Consider the following 17807-nt stretch of genomic DNA (forward strand, 5'->3'; position numbering starts at 1 on the left):
ATAAATAAAACATTTCAAAAAAAAATTTTTAGTTGAAGAATTTGCTAGTTTATACTCAATTGGGCCAGATGTATCTAGAGTCAAAAAGTGATCAAAAGGAGAGTGATGAACAGCCAGCCAATCAGCTCCTAACTTCCATGTTACAGGCTGGGTTTGAAAAACGACCGGTAGGAGCTGACTGGCTGGTTGTTTATCACTCTCCACTTCATTACTTTTGGAAGCTTGATACATCTGGCCCAATGTACAGTATGAATAAATACCACAGGGCACATGAATTTCTGAGCACATATGACAATGACAGAGCCACACTGGTACATGTGTGATCCCAGGTAATAGTGTTACCTGGAAGATGAGCAGTTCAGAAAGAAAAGCATTAAAAGATCGATTAAATGCCGACACGCTGAATGGATTAAATCTGTACATTTCTATTTTCAGAGCGCTCAGGTTACAGCAATGAAGCCTGTATTGTAGTGCTCATGACTCACCGGTGTACTCTGGAGGACAGAGGCAAGTGTAGTTGTTGATTCCGTCCACACAAGTGGAATTATTCTCACAGTCGTTATCTTCACAGTCATCAATGTTCACCTCACAGTTTTCACCTTCAAACCCATCAGCACACGTACACCTGGAAACAATAATGGTTCATTTACATACAAATCATCACGGGTGTCATTAAAAAAATGTAAAACATAAATCTCTCTCTTTTTTTTTTAATTTAATTTATTGTTTAATTTTTAAAAAAGTTTTTTTTTTAATCCAATCTTCAAATATCTTTTCAAATATCCCTCCTGCAACTTTATTAAATTTTCATATACAACATGAACTGACAAATACATTTGTTTTTTAAAGGAACAAATGGGGACTAAAAACCAGGCGCTTCTAATCATGGAATAAAATAATTTTGGGGGGGATATTTCTGTCAGCTGGCAAACTTTTTTATCTGCCATATATGCATATGTTCTTCTGCATTGTAAATTATTTGTGGATATATTTGATATTTAATGTATTTTGTCAAATCCAATTTATTTTAGTTATTACATTTAGTATCCTATTCTGTTTCACATTTATTTTATTTTTTGCTGCCCTAGCACAAAAATTAAAATATTTTAGTCAATGAAAAGACGTGCGCTGAATCAAAATCATGATCAGTGGCCTAACAATAGCGCCGCAGACCCCAGGGTGCGCAACATTTTCTGGTGGGGGGGGGGGGGGGGAAGGAGGGGGGGGGGGGGAAATTGGTTGTTATGCCACCTATAATAAAAGTGTGGTTATATAAATATAGTATATGGCTGATAAGCAAGTAAGAGGTCATAAAAATGCTTTTAGTACAAGTTAAAAGAGAGACCATACATGTTATAAAACAAAGTACAGTAACATAAAGGTAAATCAATGATGTTGTCAAAACCTACCAAAAACCATCTTTCTCCCCTTCTTTCAAGTGGCAGGTTCCCCCGTGTTTGCATGGATTGCTGATGCAGGCATGGATTGGAGTATCACAGTCCTGACCCTGTAATCAGAACGGTACAGCCCATCAGCCACGTTAGCACGCACATGACCATCCCCACGCCACAGCTTGTGTCAGCGCCCACGGTACCTTAAAGCCATAGGGACATGTACACCTGTAGAAGTCAACCGGGTCATTTTTGCAGGTGCCGTCATTCTTGCACGGATTTGATAAACACGGATTACATTTAGCAAGGATATTAACATCCACAGGTCCTGAAAGGAAAAAATTAAATGTCGTTATAACCAAAGGCCAATAAATCTGACAGGAAATATACTAACAAACAGGGTCACTGAATTCTATGTTATCGAAGAGCCTAACTCAAACAAAATTCCATCTTCAGTATTAGGGCTCAACAAAATTATATGTATATATGTACTCTGCATATGTAATCTGTATATATATATATATATATATATATCTATCTATATATATATATATCTATATATATATCTATATATATATAGATATATATATATATATCTATATATATATAATCTCTATCTATCTCTACTCAAATCTAAGGTGAAGTACCACCAATGACCACTAGAGGCCACTCAAAGGACCAAATTACTTCTCAACAGAAAGTGAAACTAAAATGCTCTGTTCTGTTTCAAACTTGCTGGATATGGAGAGAAGGAGCTGTGAAGACAGATATTGGAGGTAGGAGCAGATAGGGAGTGAGCCACCATTTTGATGGGCTTTAAACTAGTCTTAAATAACACAGGAACATAAAGATATGTCAGCGTTAGCTATCAACAGACTGAAACTAGCAGCCCACTTGCAACAAGAGCCTTTTGGTGGCTTTCAGCTTCCCTAATAAAACCATTATATGTAGCTCCATTTTATGACATCATATACCATAGACTCTGGCTGATGTTCCTCACCAGATCCATACAGAAGGATGACAGGTCACTTCTGCATGTCCCAGCAGCAGTATGTACCCATGTGCCGGTAGGGATATGTGCATCATTTATCAGCTACTAGTATGCTAACTACTGTAATCTAACATATACTTTTGCATCTTGAGATGGGAATACATTTTTGTGAGTGACTGGATGACAACTACAGGTGCACCCTAATACATCTAGCCTCAATGCGCCACGTGCTGCTAGATGCCAGTCGAGAATGATTCACATTCCTCCCAACCATTTCATCCCTCTAAAGAAGGAAATTTCAGGGGCGTGGCCTAGTGGGAATGGTGCTGCTGCGGCATCAATGTTAATGTATGAGGACACATCTGTAGTTACCATCAGCGTGTACATACACCATTCTAGGTGCAACAGATATGGTTCTAGACAGGTCTACCAAAATCTCTCACTTTCTGTTTCTCACACCCTAGAAATCTATTTTCTACACAGTCTTGCACAAGGCATTTATATTTCCTGATGTTATAGTAATGTGGAAGATGCACAAACATCCGCCACCCCACATCGCCAGCATTCGCATTCTTATTAATCGCATATGCATTAACATATGCAATTAGTAACGCAAAGGACAGCTCTTGCAATAAGATCTGTCCTATGCTATGCGGAATTGGTGCTAGACTTCTGGGTCTGAGACCCGGGAGTCCCTCTACGCATGTGCAGAGTGATAGCGCTGGCAGCTGGGCATGCTGGGAGGGATCCGTGCTGGATCCATCGCACCGAGTGATATCGCTGGCAGCTGGGCATGCTGGGAGGGATCCGTGCACAGCGCTGCGGAGAGAAGCCCAAAGAGTTTTCCCATTTATTTAAAGCGGCAATCATTTACATGGCAAAATCAACCTGGTTTGGCCCCCCAGGATGTTCTTAAATTTGAGTTTATACAGTAATATTGTTTCTATCGTTACTGGTTTGCTGACACTGGACAAAGACAAGGGTGCGGAACACAACATGCGTGTTTGAGTTTAGGGGCACATCTTAGGGAAGGCAGGGAAGAGAAGGTGTTCGGAGTAACGTTCTGAGGACTTGGACCCTTACCTGCCACCAGAAAACCACAAGGCCCTGGAATTTCTATAGGTAAGGATTATCACAAGACCAAAAGTAAAAGATTTATGGTTAGTTGTTAAGTCCCACACAAGATAACTTTAAATTGACTGTGTTGTGACATCAAAATATTTTAGTTAATGTTAAGTGCTTATTAGCATGAGCAACATAAATTACCCATTATTCAGTATGTTGGATTGGCAGAGCCCCATATTTTCCCTCTACAAATGAAACCTGCCAGACTTCAATTGTGCATTACTGCCAGGTTAGATTCTAATCAAACGGCCATAGACCACGTGAGAGGAGAATGAGACGTTACCGTGACAAGTGAACTTCTTGGACGGAGTAGTAAGGAGAAGCTTGTCTGCCATGTCCCCGGGTCCAGCGCAGCGGGCAATGCCTGGCTCTTTGTACTCAGACTTCACCCAGTCTGACAGCCATTGCATGTGACAGTCACAGTATAGAGGGTTTGCCCCAATGGCCCTAGAACGGGATAAATTGGAGATATTGCTGTAGTTTTCCCATTTACACCGCAAAAAGCACAGCTGGGCGCATACATTGACCTCTAGCTAGAAAGTTCTGTGTTTGCAGCCGACAGCCAATCAGGTTTAGAAGAAACTACAAATATTTGTTTCTGTTTCTTAACCCGATTGGTTGCTGTCGTTCACTACAAAATCAATCCTACAACACACAAAAAGACTCGCACTAGGTGAGTCAAGCAGCGCTCAAATCAATGAAATAATACCAAAAGTTTGAAAAGGTATAACAATTTTTACTGTTTCTTTAAAAACACATGTTATTACAATACACAGATAAATAAAATCAATTTATAATGACATAATGGGTAGGGGGGGGGGGGAGATAAAAGTAAATTGGAATGAATGTAAAAATTGCAAGTAAATTTAAAAGAAAAAAAGTCCTGCCTCAATGGACACAAAAGAATCTACTGTGTCGACACTTTTTGGAGAAATAACAGGTAAGTGCACATTACCAACAATGAATAGTGGATCCCTTGAATGAGGATAATGCTGGGGGTCCTCTCGATGTTTGCGGAGATATTAGATGCCACTGGAGGTTACCGCTTGATGTAAACCAGATCTTTCTTATTGTGGTGAGAGACTGGTGTGATTGTCTCAATCACCAAGGTTGTCTGGAGCGATTCCACCCAGATTGTGTTACCAATTAGTAGGATGGGGTAGTGGCTTTCGTGCCTGATAGCTGTCCACGCTGGTGTAGATGTTGTTAACCAGGGGTATAACATGCACGGTGTCCGCCAAGTGAAAGTTCCAATTTGAAGTGAGCAATAAAAGTGATGTCCAAGTTTGTCAAGGTGTCACAGTTGTGTCCAGAGGTGGGGGGGCAATCAAAGGTGATTGCCCCCCACCTCTGGACACAACTGTGACACCTTGACAAACTTGGACATCACTTTTATTGCTCACTTCAAATTGGAACTTTCACTTGGCGGACACCGTGCATGTTATACCCCTGGTTAACAACATCTACACCAGCGTGGACAGCTATCAGGCACGGAAGCCACTACCCCATCCTACTAATTGGTAACACAATCTGGGTGGAATCGCTCCAGACAACCTTGGTGATTGAGACAATCACACCAGTCTCTCACCACAATAAGAAAGATCTGGTTTACATCAAGCGGTAACCTCCAGTGGCATCTAATATCTCCGCAAACATGGAGAGGACCCCCAGCATTATCCTCATTCAAGGGATCCACTATTCATTGTTGGTAATGTGCACTTACCTGTTATTTCTCCAAAAAGTGTCGACACAGTAGATTCTTTTGTGTCCATTGAGGCAGGACTTTTTTTCTTTTAAATTTACTTGCAATTTTTACATTCATTCCAATTTACTTTTATCTTCCCCCCCCCTACCCATTATGTCATTATAAATTGATTTTATTTATCTGTGTATTGTAATAACATGTGTTTTTAAAGAAACAGTAAAAATTGTTATACCTTTTCAAACTTTTGGTATTATTTCATTGATTTGAGCGCTGCTTGACTCACCTAGTGCGAGTCTTTTTGTGTGTTTTTTGAATTCTCTAGTGGGGAGTGACTACCCCCATAACTAAGCAGCTGCTCTAATCAGAGAACCAGCTCATTGCAAGGCGCCTGACTATTCCTAGTGAATAACAAAATCAATCCTACACCTGTTCTACTGGCTGGAATAGTATCTGAGTGCAACAAAGTGCAACACCAACTGCCAGTCTGTTTGAAATGGCAGTTGGTGTGCCTATCCTATTTTAAACTATGCTGCAGCCCCACTTATGGAGCTTCCACTGCAAGTAACACACCAGTACTTGGAATAGGGACGATTTGCCCCTTGAGGGCTATTACAGGCGCTGAAGTGGGCTCCTACTTCAATCAGCTGTGAGAAAGGTGGGCAAGTCCCTCCCGCAATAATCAGAAAAAAAAAAACAGTATTATTACAGCGCTAGTTTGAGGAAGAGTTAATAATAATGAATGATATATAAGGGAATAGCATTTATTTAAAAAAAAAACCATAATAAATAAAACTGTAAGCTCAAAATAAATATAATAATAAAAGTAGAAATATTGGTAAAATGCAGTCTCTTTTTCATACCACATAGTCGAGAGGTGGCCAGAACGTCGACTGCTGAGCACCTGCGGGTAGATGGCGATCAGATCCTGAATTATTGGCCCAAAATTCCTTCTGAAGCCACTGCTGGCTTCAGCGTTATCAGGGATGCATTGTGGGTGCACATCTGACATCACCGCGCACCGCAAGTGAGGACTGGCAGACTCAGCGTCAGCGGCAAACCAGCAAATCAATGCTATTCATTTTATCCCTGGAATATCATTATTATTATTAACTCTTCTTCAAACTAGCGCTGTGATTGTTTTTTACCAGTATTTGGAAGGCTGACGTGCAGATAGGAAATGCATTAGGCAACATATGGATGTCATAAGGAATAAAAGCACCAGTCACTGTCATGACCACAGTACACAAGCTGATAATTTGTTTAGCCAGATGCTATCATTCATTATTAAATGAATAAACTTACAGGTGTGACAGGGCCAAGAGATCGCCAAAGGCCCCCTGTGGTATAGCGGATATATCATTGCCATGCAAGGATCTGTGGGAAACAACAAGTGCATGATAATAACAGCTCAGTAACAATATTTGCTACATGTAATGTAAGCCACACATGTAATAGCGTCATACATGTATATGAATTATATGACAATCATTGGCTTAATAAAAAGCATATTATTACATTTATTTTTATGACCAGCTATAAAACCATAAAGTCTGAAGATGTTTAACAGCTGAGTTATATCTCTTGGGTCATTTACCCACATACACCCTCCAGCCGTCCCTGCCCTGCCAGTGATCGCTGGCACACCCAGTCATGACTTCTCTTGGGGTCCCCCTCCGGAGAATGTCCTCGCACAGTCCATTAGATCCTCATCCACCCTACCAGCCTTCAAGTCTGTCCTTAGAATGTTTTCATTCTTCTGTAGCTGGGTATGGACTGTAAGGTCGACACTCCTTAGGTCGGCAGGCAGAACATCTACAGTGACTGAAGGTCGACAGTGTCCTTAGGTCGACTGGCAGAAGGTGTCAATGCAGATTTTAGGTGTCTACATCTAGACGTCTAGTTCTGGACACTGTCTAAGTGTACGACAGCCCCTCGCATGGATGGTAGGGCATCAACTACCGCCTGTTCTGGAACCACAGTGAGGGAAAAATAAAACACCCCGTGTCAACCTTCTGCATTGTCAACCTTCCGCTGGTCGACCTAAGGACACTGTCAACCTCCATTCAATGTCGACCTTCCGGGGTGAACCTAAAGACTGTTGACCTTTCTTGGGCCGACCTAACAACCGTATCTCCTGTCGCTTACCACCCCTTCCTCCTATTGCTCCAGTCTCTGTCCTGCCACATTCCACCCTCTTCTTTCTACTGCGTCCTCACAAAATCTTTTCACCCTTTATCTTCTCCACATACTTAGATAATTGAACTCGCTAATTATTTTGTTAATCTCTTTGTGACTTCTTTGTTTGTTGTATCTCCTTTGTAAGGCATCACAGGAACATTATGGCACCTTATATATTTATAATATACTTATAGTAATGCAGGGATCCTTATGAGTATATTTAAAGCTGTGACAGTCAATTAGTTCTTGAGTGCTGTCCATCTGGCACTTTGGCAAATGCTAGAATGGCCAATGGCCTGATAGGCCAGTCATAGAAGCTGTGCTTTGCCTCACGGCACAAGGAAAGCCAGCAGCTGGCTAAGAAGCTCTGCCTCCCGGTACTCTGCTCGGCTGCCTGGGACGGCACTCAGAGACAACCCTTGTCGTGTGCACGCTAGAATGCCTAGGCCGTTTCAGGCCCGTATTACATCCCAGGTTGTGACTCAGTTCTGTGATGGAATTACTCCCGGTGAACCTAAGATACGCTAAAATATGAGGATAGCACCCTCTGGGGAGTGTCTAGTACATTAAAGTGTTAAACTAAGCAATACACCATCTCCCTGTGCCAACGCCCATTCATTGGGACAGGTGTGCTTGGCAAACTTTCTGATATACAGGAAAAAGCCATACAGAACTGCTCAACTAATGCTGGGTGCGCACTAGAATGATCTGGCCTCAATTCTGTCAATTTCGATGCAATTTGGACCGATTGTATGTAAATTGGGCATGTTTTTGCATGTTTTAGATCCGATTCCAATCCGATACACGTCCCCGTTGGTCGTTTGGTCGTTTTGGAGATCCTACCTGCTGCAGTTAGGATTTGTAAATGATCCCTTCAACTGGGTACAGATCGTGTACGGATCGTGTGCAGATCGTATGCTCCAACAGATCTTGCAACCATCGTACGATCAGGATCGTTCTGGTGTGTACCTAGCATTAGGAGAATTTCTAGGAGAATTTCTAATCAGCTCAAGGTAAAACTTACAAGAGTCTTAGTGAGTTTAGACCATCGAATGCCCGCAGAGGAATACATCTGAGACGGTTGTAACTAAGAATCCTGAAAAACAAAAATACAATAATTCTGGACACAAATTACAGGGAAAGTATCAGCATTTAGGATTTAACATTTCTTTAAATAATATATGGACCTCAGTTCAGTGTTTATGAGCGTGTTGACATAAAACTTTTTTTCCAAATATCACTTAGTGGAACATCTGACTTCAGCAATAGCAGAGTACTTCTAACTCATTGTAACAGAAGTCTATTCACTGTTTCCAGCGTTATTGAATTTAACTAATGTCTTAAGACTAGTTTGTAAAGTATGTCAGTCTACAAACAAATATGAAAAAAAAAGGTTTTGTTAGAAGGTGCACCGATATCCCCCAGTATATAGGGCAGGGGTGGGGAACCTTTTTTGTGCCAAGGGCCGTTTGTATGGGGAAAAAATCCTTCAGGGCCATATGTAAAAATGTCTCTTACAAATTGTTCTGCTGCAGCCATCCCACACTCCGGAGGCTGCCGTTGAGCAGGATTGACAGTCTCCGGCTGCTGTTGATTTAGAAGAATCTCGCGAGAACTACCGACCTCTTGCGAGAATTCCCCTGTACTTGACTCCCAGCAAAGTCACCAAGCGGGTGGGTGGGCCACTCAGAACGGCTACGGGGGCCCCATATAGCCCCCGAGCCTGAGGTTCCCCACCCCTGATATAGGGTATGTATGTATGCATGTGTTGTTTCGTCTTAGTGAGTCAAAGATCACTTCTAACCAAACATAACTAAAAGTTACATTTTAATTTATATAAGAGTGCCCCAACAAAAAGAGTTGTCATGTGAAAGATATTCATAAGCAGATAGATATTCATAAGCAGATAGATATTCATAAATGCCTTAGTACTGGATCAATATGCTCACAAGTATATTAGTGAAGCCTATTTGTTTCTCAGTGCTGTGACTGGTGACATGATAGAATGATGACAGAGTGATAACGGACAACAGTGCTGTGACTGGTGACATGATAGACTGATGACAGAGTGATAACAGACATCAGCGCTGTGACTGGTGACATGATAGACTGATGACAGAGTGATAACAGACATCAGTGCTGTGACTGGTGACATGATAGACTGATGACAGAGTTATAACGGACAACAGTGCTGTGACTGGTGACATGATAGACTGATGACAGAGTGATAACGGACAACAGTGCTGTGACTGGTGACATGATAGACTGATGACAGAGTGATAACGGACATCAGCGCTGTGACTGGTAATGTGATAGAATGATATTAGTGTATGGACTGATGTTAATTAATTACTCTCTAAATACTAATAACAGCAGTATTGCAGCAATCACAGGGTGCAAGGCATGATGGTACTCACAGAGTAAGGAGCTGCGTCATGTTGCTGAAGCTCTGGTTAGAGAGTGTACTGATTCGGTTATTGCTAAGGTCACTGAAAGAGACACATAGTCATATATTACACATCTCCATACCCAAACCATAGACAGCGGGAGTGATCAGATACACATAAAATAGGTACAGTAACATGGTAATAAGGTCATTTAATTTTGTACCATAAATATACTGTAATATATAATATACTGTATCAGAGACAGAAGACTTATTTGTGTGAACCACGTATGTGCTTTATTCTGGGAAACAATGATAGAATTTTGGGGAAAATTGGGAAACATGGGAAATTAGGGTCTGCCCCATAAAGTGAGCGGTACATTACCACTTACATACCACGGCAGCGCCGGCACAGCCAGGGGAATACGAGGAAGGTTAGGCTTGGCAATAAGGTTTGAGAAATATGTACTGCAAAAAAATAACTGAGATTTATACTCACATAAGCATCAAGTGTTTATAATTGGACAGCTCCTTTGGGACCAGGGTAAACTGGTTTCCATCCAGGTACCTAGAACACAAATCTAAAATGAAATCCATCACTGTGGAACAGCATTAAAAGGTTTCTTATCAAGGTAAATTTTCTGGAATCCCAAAGGCTTAAAAGATAAATGACGGTGTGCGCGAACATGAATATACAACCGTACTAAAGCACATAAATCCATTTCTGAGTCAGCAGCATGCATAATGAATGCACTCCACAAAGGATCGGCTTTTTGCGACATGACTGAACATAAGGATGCTGTATATACAGCAACTAAATATCCACTTCTAAAGACAGTAATACCAGTATCAATATTTCTCCGTGCCTGGCAGACACAAATGGCTCCCAATGACTCATTTTGCATCTTACTGCTATTTTCTGACATTTTGCATTTTAGAACTTCAAAACATGTAATATGACTACTTTAACCAGCAAGATTTTTTTTTTTTTTACCATAGAGTGTTTCTTTAAATGACTGTAACTCTATCAGATTAGAATGTTAAATTGATTGATTGATCTGGTGCAATATTTGCCACCATGGTGGTTTCAACACTATGGGCTCCTAATAATTGGCCGCAATTTTCTTGCAGGTGTCAGTAATATGAGTGGTTCCATGCCCCACTTATGGCACCAATAGATTTGCATTTTGTTTTCTTCGGAACCACATAGGAGTGTGTACAAAAATCTATGAGTTTGGGACAATGGTCCTTATTCTGTTTGACTCGCATGGCTGCGGATTTGGTAGCCTTGCGAGCCCCCCAGATGCCACATGCACGGTCGACCACCCCCCAAGAACCCCAATGATGGATGATTTGCATAATCATCCATTCCCAGCCTTGGGAGTGTTGTGATTCTTAAAATATTTTCCGACACTTGATAAACCCTGATAATGTAAGATACATGTAAGCCTGTATGTGCGGATTACTCAGTGTGACTTACAGTTCAGTGACGTCCTTAGGAATGTTCTTGGGTAACGTTTTTAATGCTTTGTTGCTGCAACGGACCACTGTATCTAAACAGGTACACTCGGCTGGGCAGCGAGCAAGGGGTGAGCAGGTGTTGTCATCGTTTCCTGATGGGAATAAATAAAAGTTACACAATAAGCATTTACATGCCACGTTGAGTTAATTGGGTTTATCCTACCAATTACTGCAAAACTAGTAATTATATTATAAATAACACCACAGCTCTTCAAGCAAACTGAGCTACACACTGTTGTATTCTTATTACCCTCGTCACAAGTGAAGTCCTGAACTGCAACATCTTGTATGGGAATCTCCTTAAGGAAGTATGGCTTCTGGCAGCGGGGGTTTCCAGTTACAATACGTTTCTTCCTGAGCCAATTTCCCAGCCAGGCAAGGTGACAGTTGCAATTAAAAGGATTTCCCAGAAGATTCCTTTAATAATAAACAGACAATGGATAGTCAGTGTAGGAGAATAGCGTAAAGAGTCTACTATATACAAGAATGGCATATGCAGAAGAAAACATACTATAGCACTCAATTGTTGGGTCCTGTGATCCTATCAATACTGCAACTTCAACATACAATACCCTGTACATCACATTTACCACCTACAGAAGTGGTTCACGTTTGGAATGTACATGCTCGCCAGCAAAGTCTATTACATATTCTGTTTTATTCTTTCTGATTTCCTTCTATGCTTTTCAGCCATGCATTTATACAATCGGGCAAAGTAGATTCTCGACAGAGCCCTTAGATATGACATGGCTCTGTTGCTGTCTCTGTATTAGATACAGCTTTATAGTGAGTGTGATATTTTGAGTTATCAATAGGCAATGGGGAAAAAAAACAGTTATTCACAATGTGGGCCATCCAGCTACTGCGGAACTACACATCCCAGCATGCCCTGCCCCAGTTTTGCTATTAAGACATGCTAAAACTGTGGCGCAGGGCCGGTGCAAGGCACCGGAGCGCCCCAGGTGAGTCGGGGTGGGGGCGCCCCGGTGCCGGGGGAGGGGGGGGGGGGTACGGGGGGGGGTACCTGTCCTGCGGCGCTGTGTATTTAAAGCTGGCGGCGGTGGCAGAGAGGGGTCCCTGCAGTCAACGAGCGCTATCCGCCGGGCTATGCGGAAGCGCTTCTGTTGTGAAAACACTGGCCGCACGGCGCACGCTGATTGGCTGAATCTCAGCCAATCAGCGTGCGGACAGTGTTTTCACAACAGAAGCGCTTCCGCATAGCCCGGCGGATAGCGCTCGTTATTTCTTATTGACTGCAGGGACCCCCGCTGACTCTGCCGCCAGCTTTAAATACACAGCGCCGCAGGACAGGTACCCCCACGGCACGGGGGGCAAAATGCCACCCTCCAGTTAGCATGATGGGACTTGTAGTTTCACAACAGCTGGAGGGCCACAGTTTGGCCATGCCTGAGCTACAGTAAACAAATATGAATGATAGCCACACATAAATGAGTATAAGATGCAAGCAAGCATGTACAATACCAATAACCAGAAGTAATCTGAAGGTGTTGTAATTGGCAGTTAGTAAATAAAGAAAGGGAGCTGCAAAACTTTGTCTACATTAGTCTAAATAAGCAAATAATCCCCCTGACCATGTGGCAGCGTGGCATAATTCCTTTTAGAAATACAATATAATGAATCCTAGGCGGAATCAGATAAGTGGAAAATTAATTCCAAATATCTACAGCAACAGACACTTGTTCCTTCTTTTTTGGGGGGTGGGAATTCACACCAGCCGCAATATCAGCTTACTGCCGTGAAAACCCTCTCAGCCCATGTAATAAGTTATTTGAGTTTTGTGCCCAATCCGCCGCGCTGTCACACCACGCCTCTCACACAATGCAGTCATTTGATATAGGGATGAAGGCGGATTACTTTTTTTTGTTATTGGATTTTAACTGACAACCGCAATTTTATTAATTTGTCATCTTGTGATTTTCATCTCTTGGCGGCTTCAAAGAGCAGGTTTCCAATTCTCCCTGACAGCGGAGCTGATTACATGCCAGTTATAGAAATGAATTCACTTGCTATTCCCAATCCCCTTGGCATCTTACCACTTCATTTTCTGTGTCTATTGACAATCCCGGCCTTCATAAACATGTCATATTTCATTTTCATAAATTAATTTGTAGGGGTAATGTTTCATTGGCTGCTATGCCACACAGAAATAGCTGTGATCAGAATAGATTCTTACTATGTTCACCAGCAATGCATGGCTCCTACCTCTATATGTGTCCTTGGGTCTTACCTCTATGTATGTGTACATGGCTCCTGCTGCTATATATGTGTACATGGCCTGTGTATATGACCTGGCTCATAACTCTATGTATGCACATGGCTCCTCTTCATATGTGTATACAGCTCCTGCCTCTATGTACTGTATATGTACATCGCTCCTACCTCTATTTATGTGCGCATGGCTCTGACCTCTTAACCTCTCTGTATGTGCACATGCCTCCTACCTCTTAGTATGTGTGCCTGGTTCTAATCTATGAGCGGGTCCGGTATGATATGCCGGTGGTTGGAATCCCGGCGGTCGAAATACCGACGCCGGAATCCAGGCCGCCACAATGCCGACAAGGGGGGCCGTGGATCGCCCCCCTTTGCGGGCTCGCTGTGCTCGCCATGCAGTGGGCCCAGTGCCTAGCTACGCTCAGCACACTATTTTATTCTCCCTCTATGCGTGTCATGGACCCCCATGGAGGGACAAAGTGCCGGCATTGCGGCGGTTGGGATTCTGGCGTCGTTATTGACCGCCGGCATATTGACCGCATCCCCTATGAGCATGTACAGATGTACAGATAGAGCCATCCTCATCTAGTCCTTTAATAGTATTAAGTGAGTAATTGGATTACTCTGCTAATCCCCTACTGTATTGTTCTATGTATTGTATTGCAGCTGAGAACTATAGGCCTTTTAGGCCACATCATGGCTATCCAGAGAAGGCTGGCTGGGGAGGGTTCCATCTGTAGGCTAAACATGCCTACATCTGTATGACCCCCTCTCAGCTTCTCATACCATATGCACTGCTCTCACAATCTCTCCTGCCTCCGGTTCCTCACGTTCGGGCTCCTCTATCCCTGCTCTGTGAATAATGACTGCTTTCTAATAGAAATGATGCCAAATACAATAGAGAAGACAACTTATAGTAAAACTATTGTTCTGCTTACTAAGCCCCGCTGACGACCATAGATGTTATACACATTGTTTCTTTCCACATTGCCTATGTACCATTTTTGCTATATGAATTATTTTATTTTGCATGGTGATCAGGTCCTGCTGATACTGCAGTCACCACAGACCGCCCTGGTGGTAAATGTGGCAGTGGATATGTCATGGTGTACAATGGTAGAACCAAAGCAGTTTCCAGATATGGCCAATAAGAAGAAGAACCACAATAGCATGGCAGAATACAGACATAATACCAGCTGCCTGTAAAGACTACTGCTGTAGAACTTCACTTACAGAGTGGACAGAGAATGTAGTGTGTCAAAGGCTCCAGGGGCCACAGTGACAATCTGATTGTCATACAGAGACAGCAAGCGCACGGAACTCAGGCCAGTAAAGCTGTCATTATTCACACAGCTAATGTGATTACTTCTCAGCATCCTGCAAAAAAGAGGAAAGATAACAGTTTAACATTATAAAAATTGTTGTATTTATAGATTATGTCCTTATCTAATACAAGTCCTGGCCACTTTATCCAACACCCACTTTCCTGCTGAATTAAATAGTGGGCAAGGAACTAATAACAAGTACAGTAACTAAAGCATAGTTGCCTACCCTCCTGCATTCTGCAGGAGACTCCCTGAAATAGGAGCAATCTCCGCTATCTTGCAACAAGCATTTAAGCACATATATGCCCATATATGGAACTAACCACGCCCCTTGGGTGGAGCATGACACACAACCTTAATGGGGCGCTGTGCAAAATCTGCTGCCAACAATAATCCCTCTTAAACTAGTTTCCAAAAGTGGGCAAGTATGAACTAAAGTACATACAGTAATAATAACCGTAAGTACTGTAACGTCTTATATAATAAATACAGCCCTTTGCACTTCAATTTCAGAGATAGGAATATGCAAAGAATGCGATTATGCAGATTTCCTTTATAAACAAAACAGTAACCATGGAGATACGTACAATGATTTCAGCCCATCTAGGCCTTTAAACATTTTATGGCGCACATTCTCTATTCGGTTACTAGTCAGGATGAGTTCATTCACTCCATTAGCGCCATCGAAAGCCCCCTCCTCGATATCACTGATCTTATTGTTGCTTAGGTTTCTAAAAATAGGAATTCATAACAATATAACATCACATGTTAATCTCTGTCATATCAATACAGATGCTGCATGTGAGAATTGGAATATTACGTGTTTGCTTACCTGTGTGCTATGAAGTAGTACTCTTCATTCTACACCCTGCTCCTGTCCGTGCAGTTCCTCTTTCCTGCCTGGGGTGTTGTTCTCTGCTCTGGTGCTTCTAGCACAAACTGATCTGTATTTCAGTACTGAGATACTGCCCAAAGTAAGTTTGAAGCGTGAGAGCAGAGAGTGACACCCCAGGCAGGAACAGGGAACTGCATGGGTTGTGACACAGGTACAGGGTGCTAGAATGAACACTAATATGTAGAACTACTGTATGTGCCAATGACAGTATTAATGATAATCACTGTCTTATCTATGTACGTCCAGTGTGTTCCCCCCCCCCCACCCCTTTTTTTCAGTACTCCCCTGCTGCCGCCTCCACTGTGACAGCTATGTAAATGCACCGGAGAATGGCTTCAGACTAACTTCACATACCCTCCAACATCACCCATTCCATTAGGTACAAAATGCTCTGTTCCTGGACTTCCCTGCCAGTGGCAATTGCAGAGGTAGGACTTCAGCACAGTCCACAATTCAAAGAGGGGGGTCACATCAACTGCCAGTGAGTCCAGGACAGTGATGTTTGATGTGGCATTAGGTGTGGCTCCCCTTTTTGAATATTGGACAGTGGTGCAGCCCCAACTCTGCAACTAGGGAAGTCCAGAAACAGAGCATTTTGTACCTAATGGTCATGTTGGAGGGTATGACATCAGTCTGTGCTATTCGGCTATGTGCAAAAAAAAATCTGTCTGTTTAGCGAGCACCAAGCAGCGGTCGTTTGCTGCTTAGCAAGCGGCTTTACACCTTTCGCCACTTGACCGACTGCCCCTTCCCCACCACCGAAACCCCTCAGTAACATGCGACCGACCTTTGATTGATTTCTCTCCCCTTCGGCAATAAAAGTCAGTATAAACAAACTTTTATTTCCATCCGCTCATCTGCGTTTCCAGGGGAACGCACAGCATTTTTTTTTATGGGAACAGTCCCCTAATCCAGCTGGTGCCCGCCCCCTCTGAAACGATTGTTATTGACTACACCCCAGTATGTAATATACGCTGCAGGGGCAGGTATACACCGTAACATCATCTGACGGTACTGTACATACGTTTTTCTGATTGTACTGTACTTTTGTACTCAGCTGTCACAGATTAAAACTAATACTTTATCTTTGAAATCTTTCACATTTTAGTTGAAATGCAGCGTTAAGTAAGAGGCATGTGCTGGATGTGCAGCCAGCGGGACGACATGGTTCTTCCCATATGGCATTGCTCAGGACTCCAGGATTCCTGCTGTTTTAGTGGTATGACCGTACAGAACAGCAGGACGCCATAGCTGCATGCCTGGTCTTTACAGCACACCAACGGGATGGGGGCTCCTGGAAATGAGCTGACAGTGGCAGCTTGTGCTGGTTACTGCACCGAGCCGTAATTCCCAGATATGCAATAAAGAAAACTCTATAAAGGACACTTAAAGTTAAAGACTCACATCTTTCGCAGTTGGGGGAGTTTCTTGAAGATTCCAGTGGCTTCCAAGACTGTAAATTCATTGTTGTTGAGACGCCTGAATGAACAACATAGTAATAATTAATAATAAACTAAACCACAAAAATGAGTCAACATAAATGAATACAAGATGACCATTCTGGACATGCCCCCACTATGCACTCCAAAGATGTCAGTCATAGGCTGACACTCCATAAACGTAACCACCCGTAGCCAGAGTTTTCATTTACTTAATGCAGAACAACCTGAAAGTATGATCAAAGCGTATATGATATTACAGGTTACCTTTATGTGCTAAGTCTGCATAATAGGATAGAAGTGTAAAATTACCTATACTGAGGTACACACTGTGTAACTGGGTAATGTGCTTACAACTCAGCACTATAACAGAAAAGCACTTACAGCAGTACACTAGATAATGTGCTTACAGCTCAGCAGTATAATGGTAACATTCGTACAGCTCAGCAGTATAATGGTAACATCCTTACAGCTCAGCAGTATAATGGTAACATCCGTACAGCTCAGCAGTATAATGGTAACATCCGTACAGCTCAGCAGTATAATGGTAACATTCGTACAGCTCAGCAGTATAATGGTAACATCCGTACAGCTCAGCAGCATAATGGTAACATTTGTA

General features: G+C 42.5%; 1 protein-coding gene across 5 annotated transcripts in view; it reads right to left on the bottom strand.

The window, feature by feature from the left end:
* The window catches only part of SLIT2 (slit guidance ligand 2), a 260597-nt gene that overhangs the window by 21251 nt on the left and 221539 nt on the right, over window positions 1-17807 (bottom strand). For all 5 annotated transcript variants that reach the window (XM_083161418.1, XM_083161417.1, XM_083161416.1 and 2 more), the window contains 13 exons: window positions 17154-17228; window positions 15442-15585; window positions 14763-14906; window positions 11548-11714; window positions 11257-11389; window positions 10276-10344; window positions 9808-9879; window positions 8415-8486; window positions 6515-6586; window positions 3791-3954; window positions 1595-1719; window positions 1410-1507; window positions 486-625 (listed from right to left, as the gene is read on the bottom strand). In XM_083161418.1, coding sequence (XP_083017544.1) covers window positions 486-625; window positions 1410-1507; window positions 1595-1719; window positions 3791-3954; window positions 6515-6586; window positions 8415-8486; window positions 9808-9879; window positions 10276-10344; window positions 11257-11389; window positions 11548-11714; window positions 14763-14906; window positions 15442-15585; window positions 17154-17228 — 1475 coding nt within the window. The remainder of the gene's footprint in view (window positions 1-485; window positions 626-1409; window positions 1508-1594; window positions 1720-3790; window positions 3955-6514; window positions 6587-8414; window positions 8487-9807; window positions 9880-10275; window positions 10345-11256; window positions 11390-11547; window positions 11715-14762; window positions 14907-15441; window positions 15586-17153; window positions 17229-17807) is intronic.

This window comes from Crinia signifera, chromosome 1, assembly GCF_055691185.1.
Source record: "Crinia signifera chromosome 1, ASM5569118v1, whole genome shotgun sequence".
In the NCBI taxonomy this organism is placed as follows: Eukaryota; Metazoa; Chordata; class Amphibia; order Anura; family Myobatrachidae; genus Crinia; species Crinia signifera.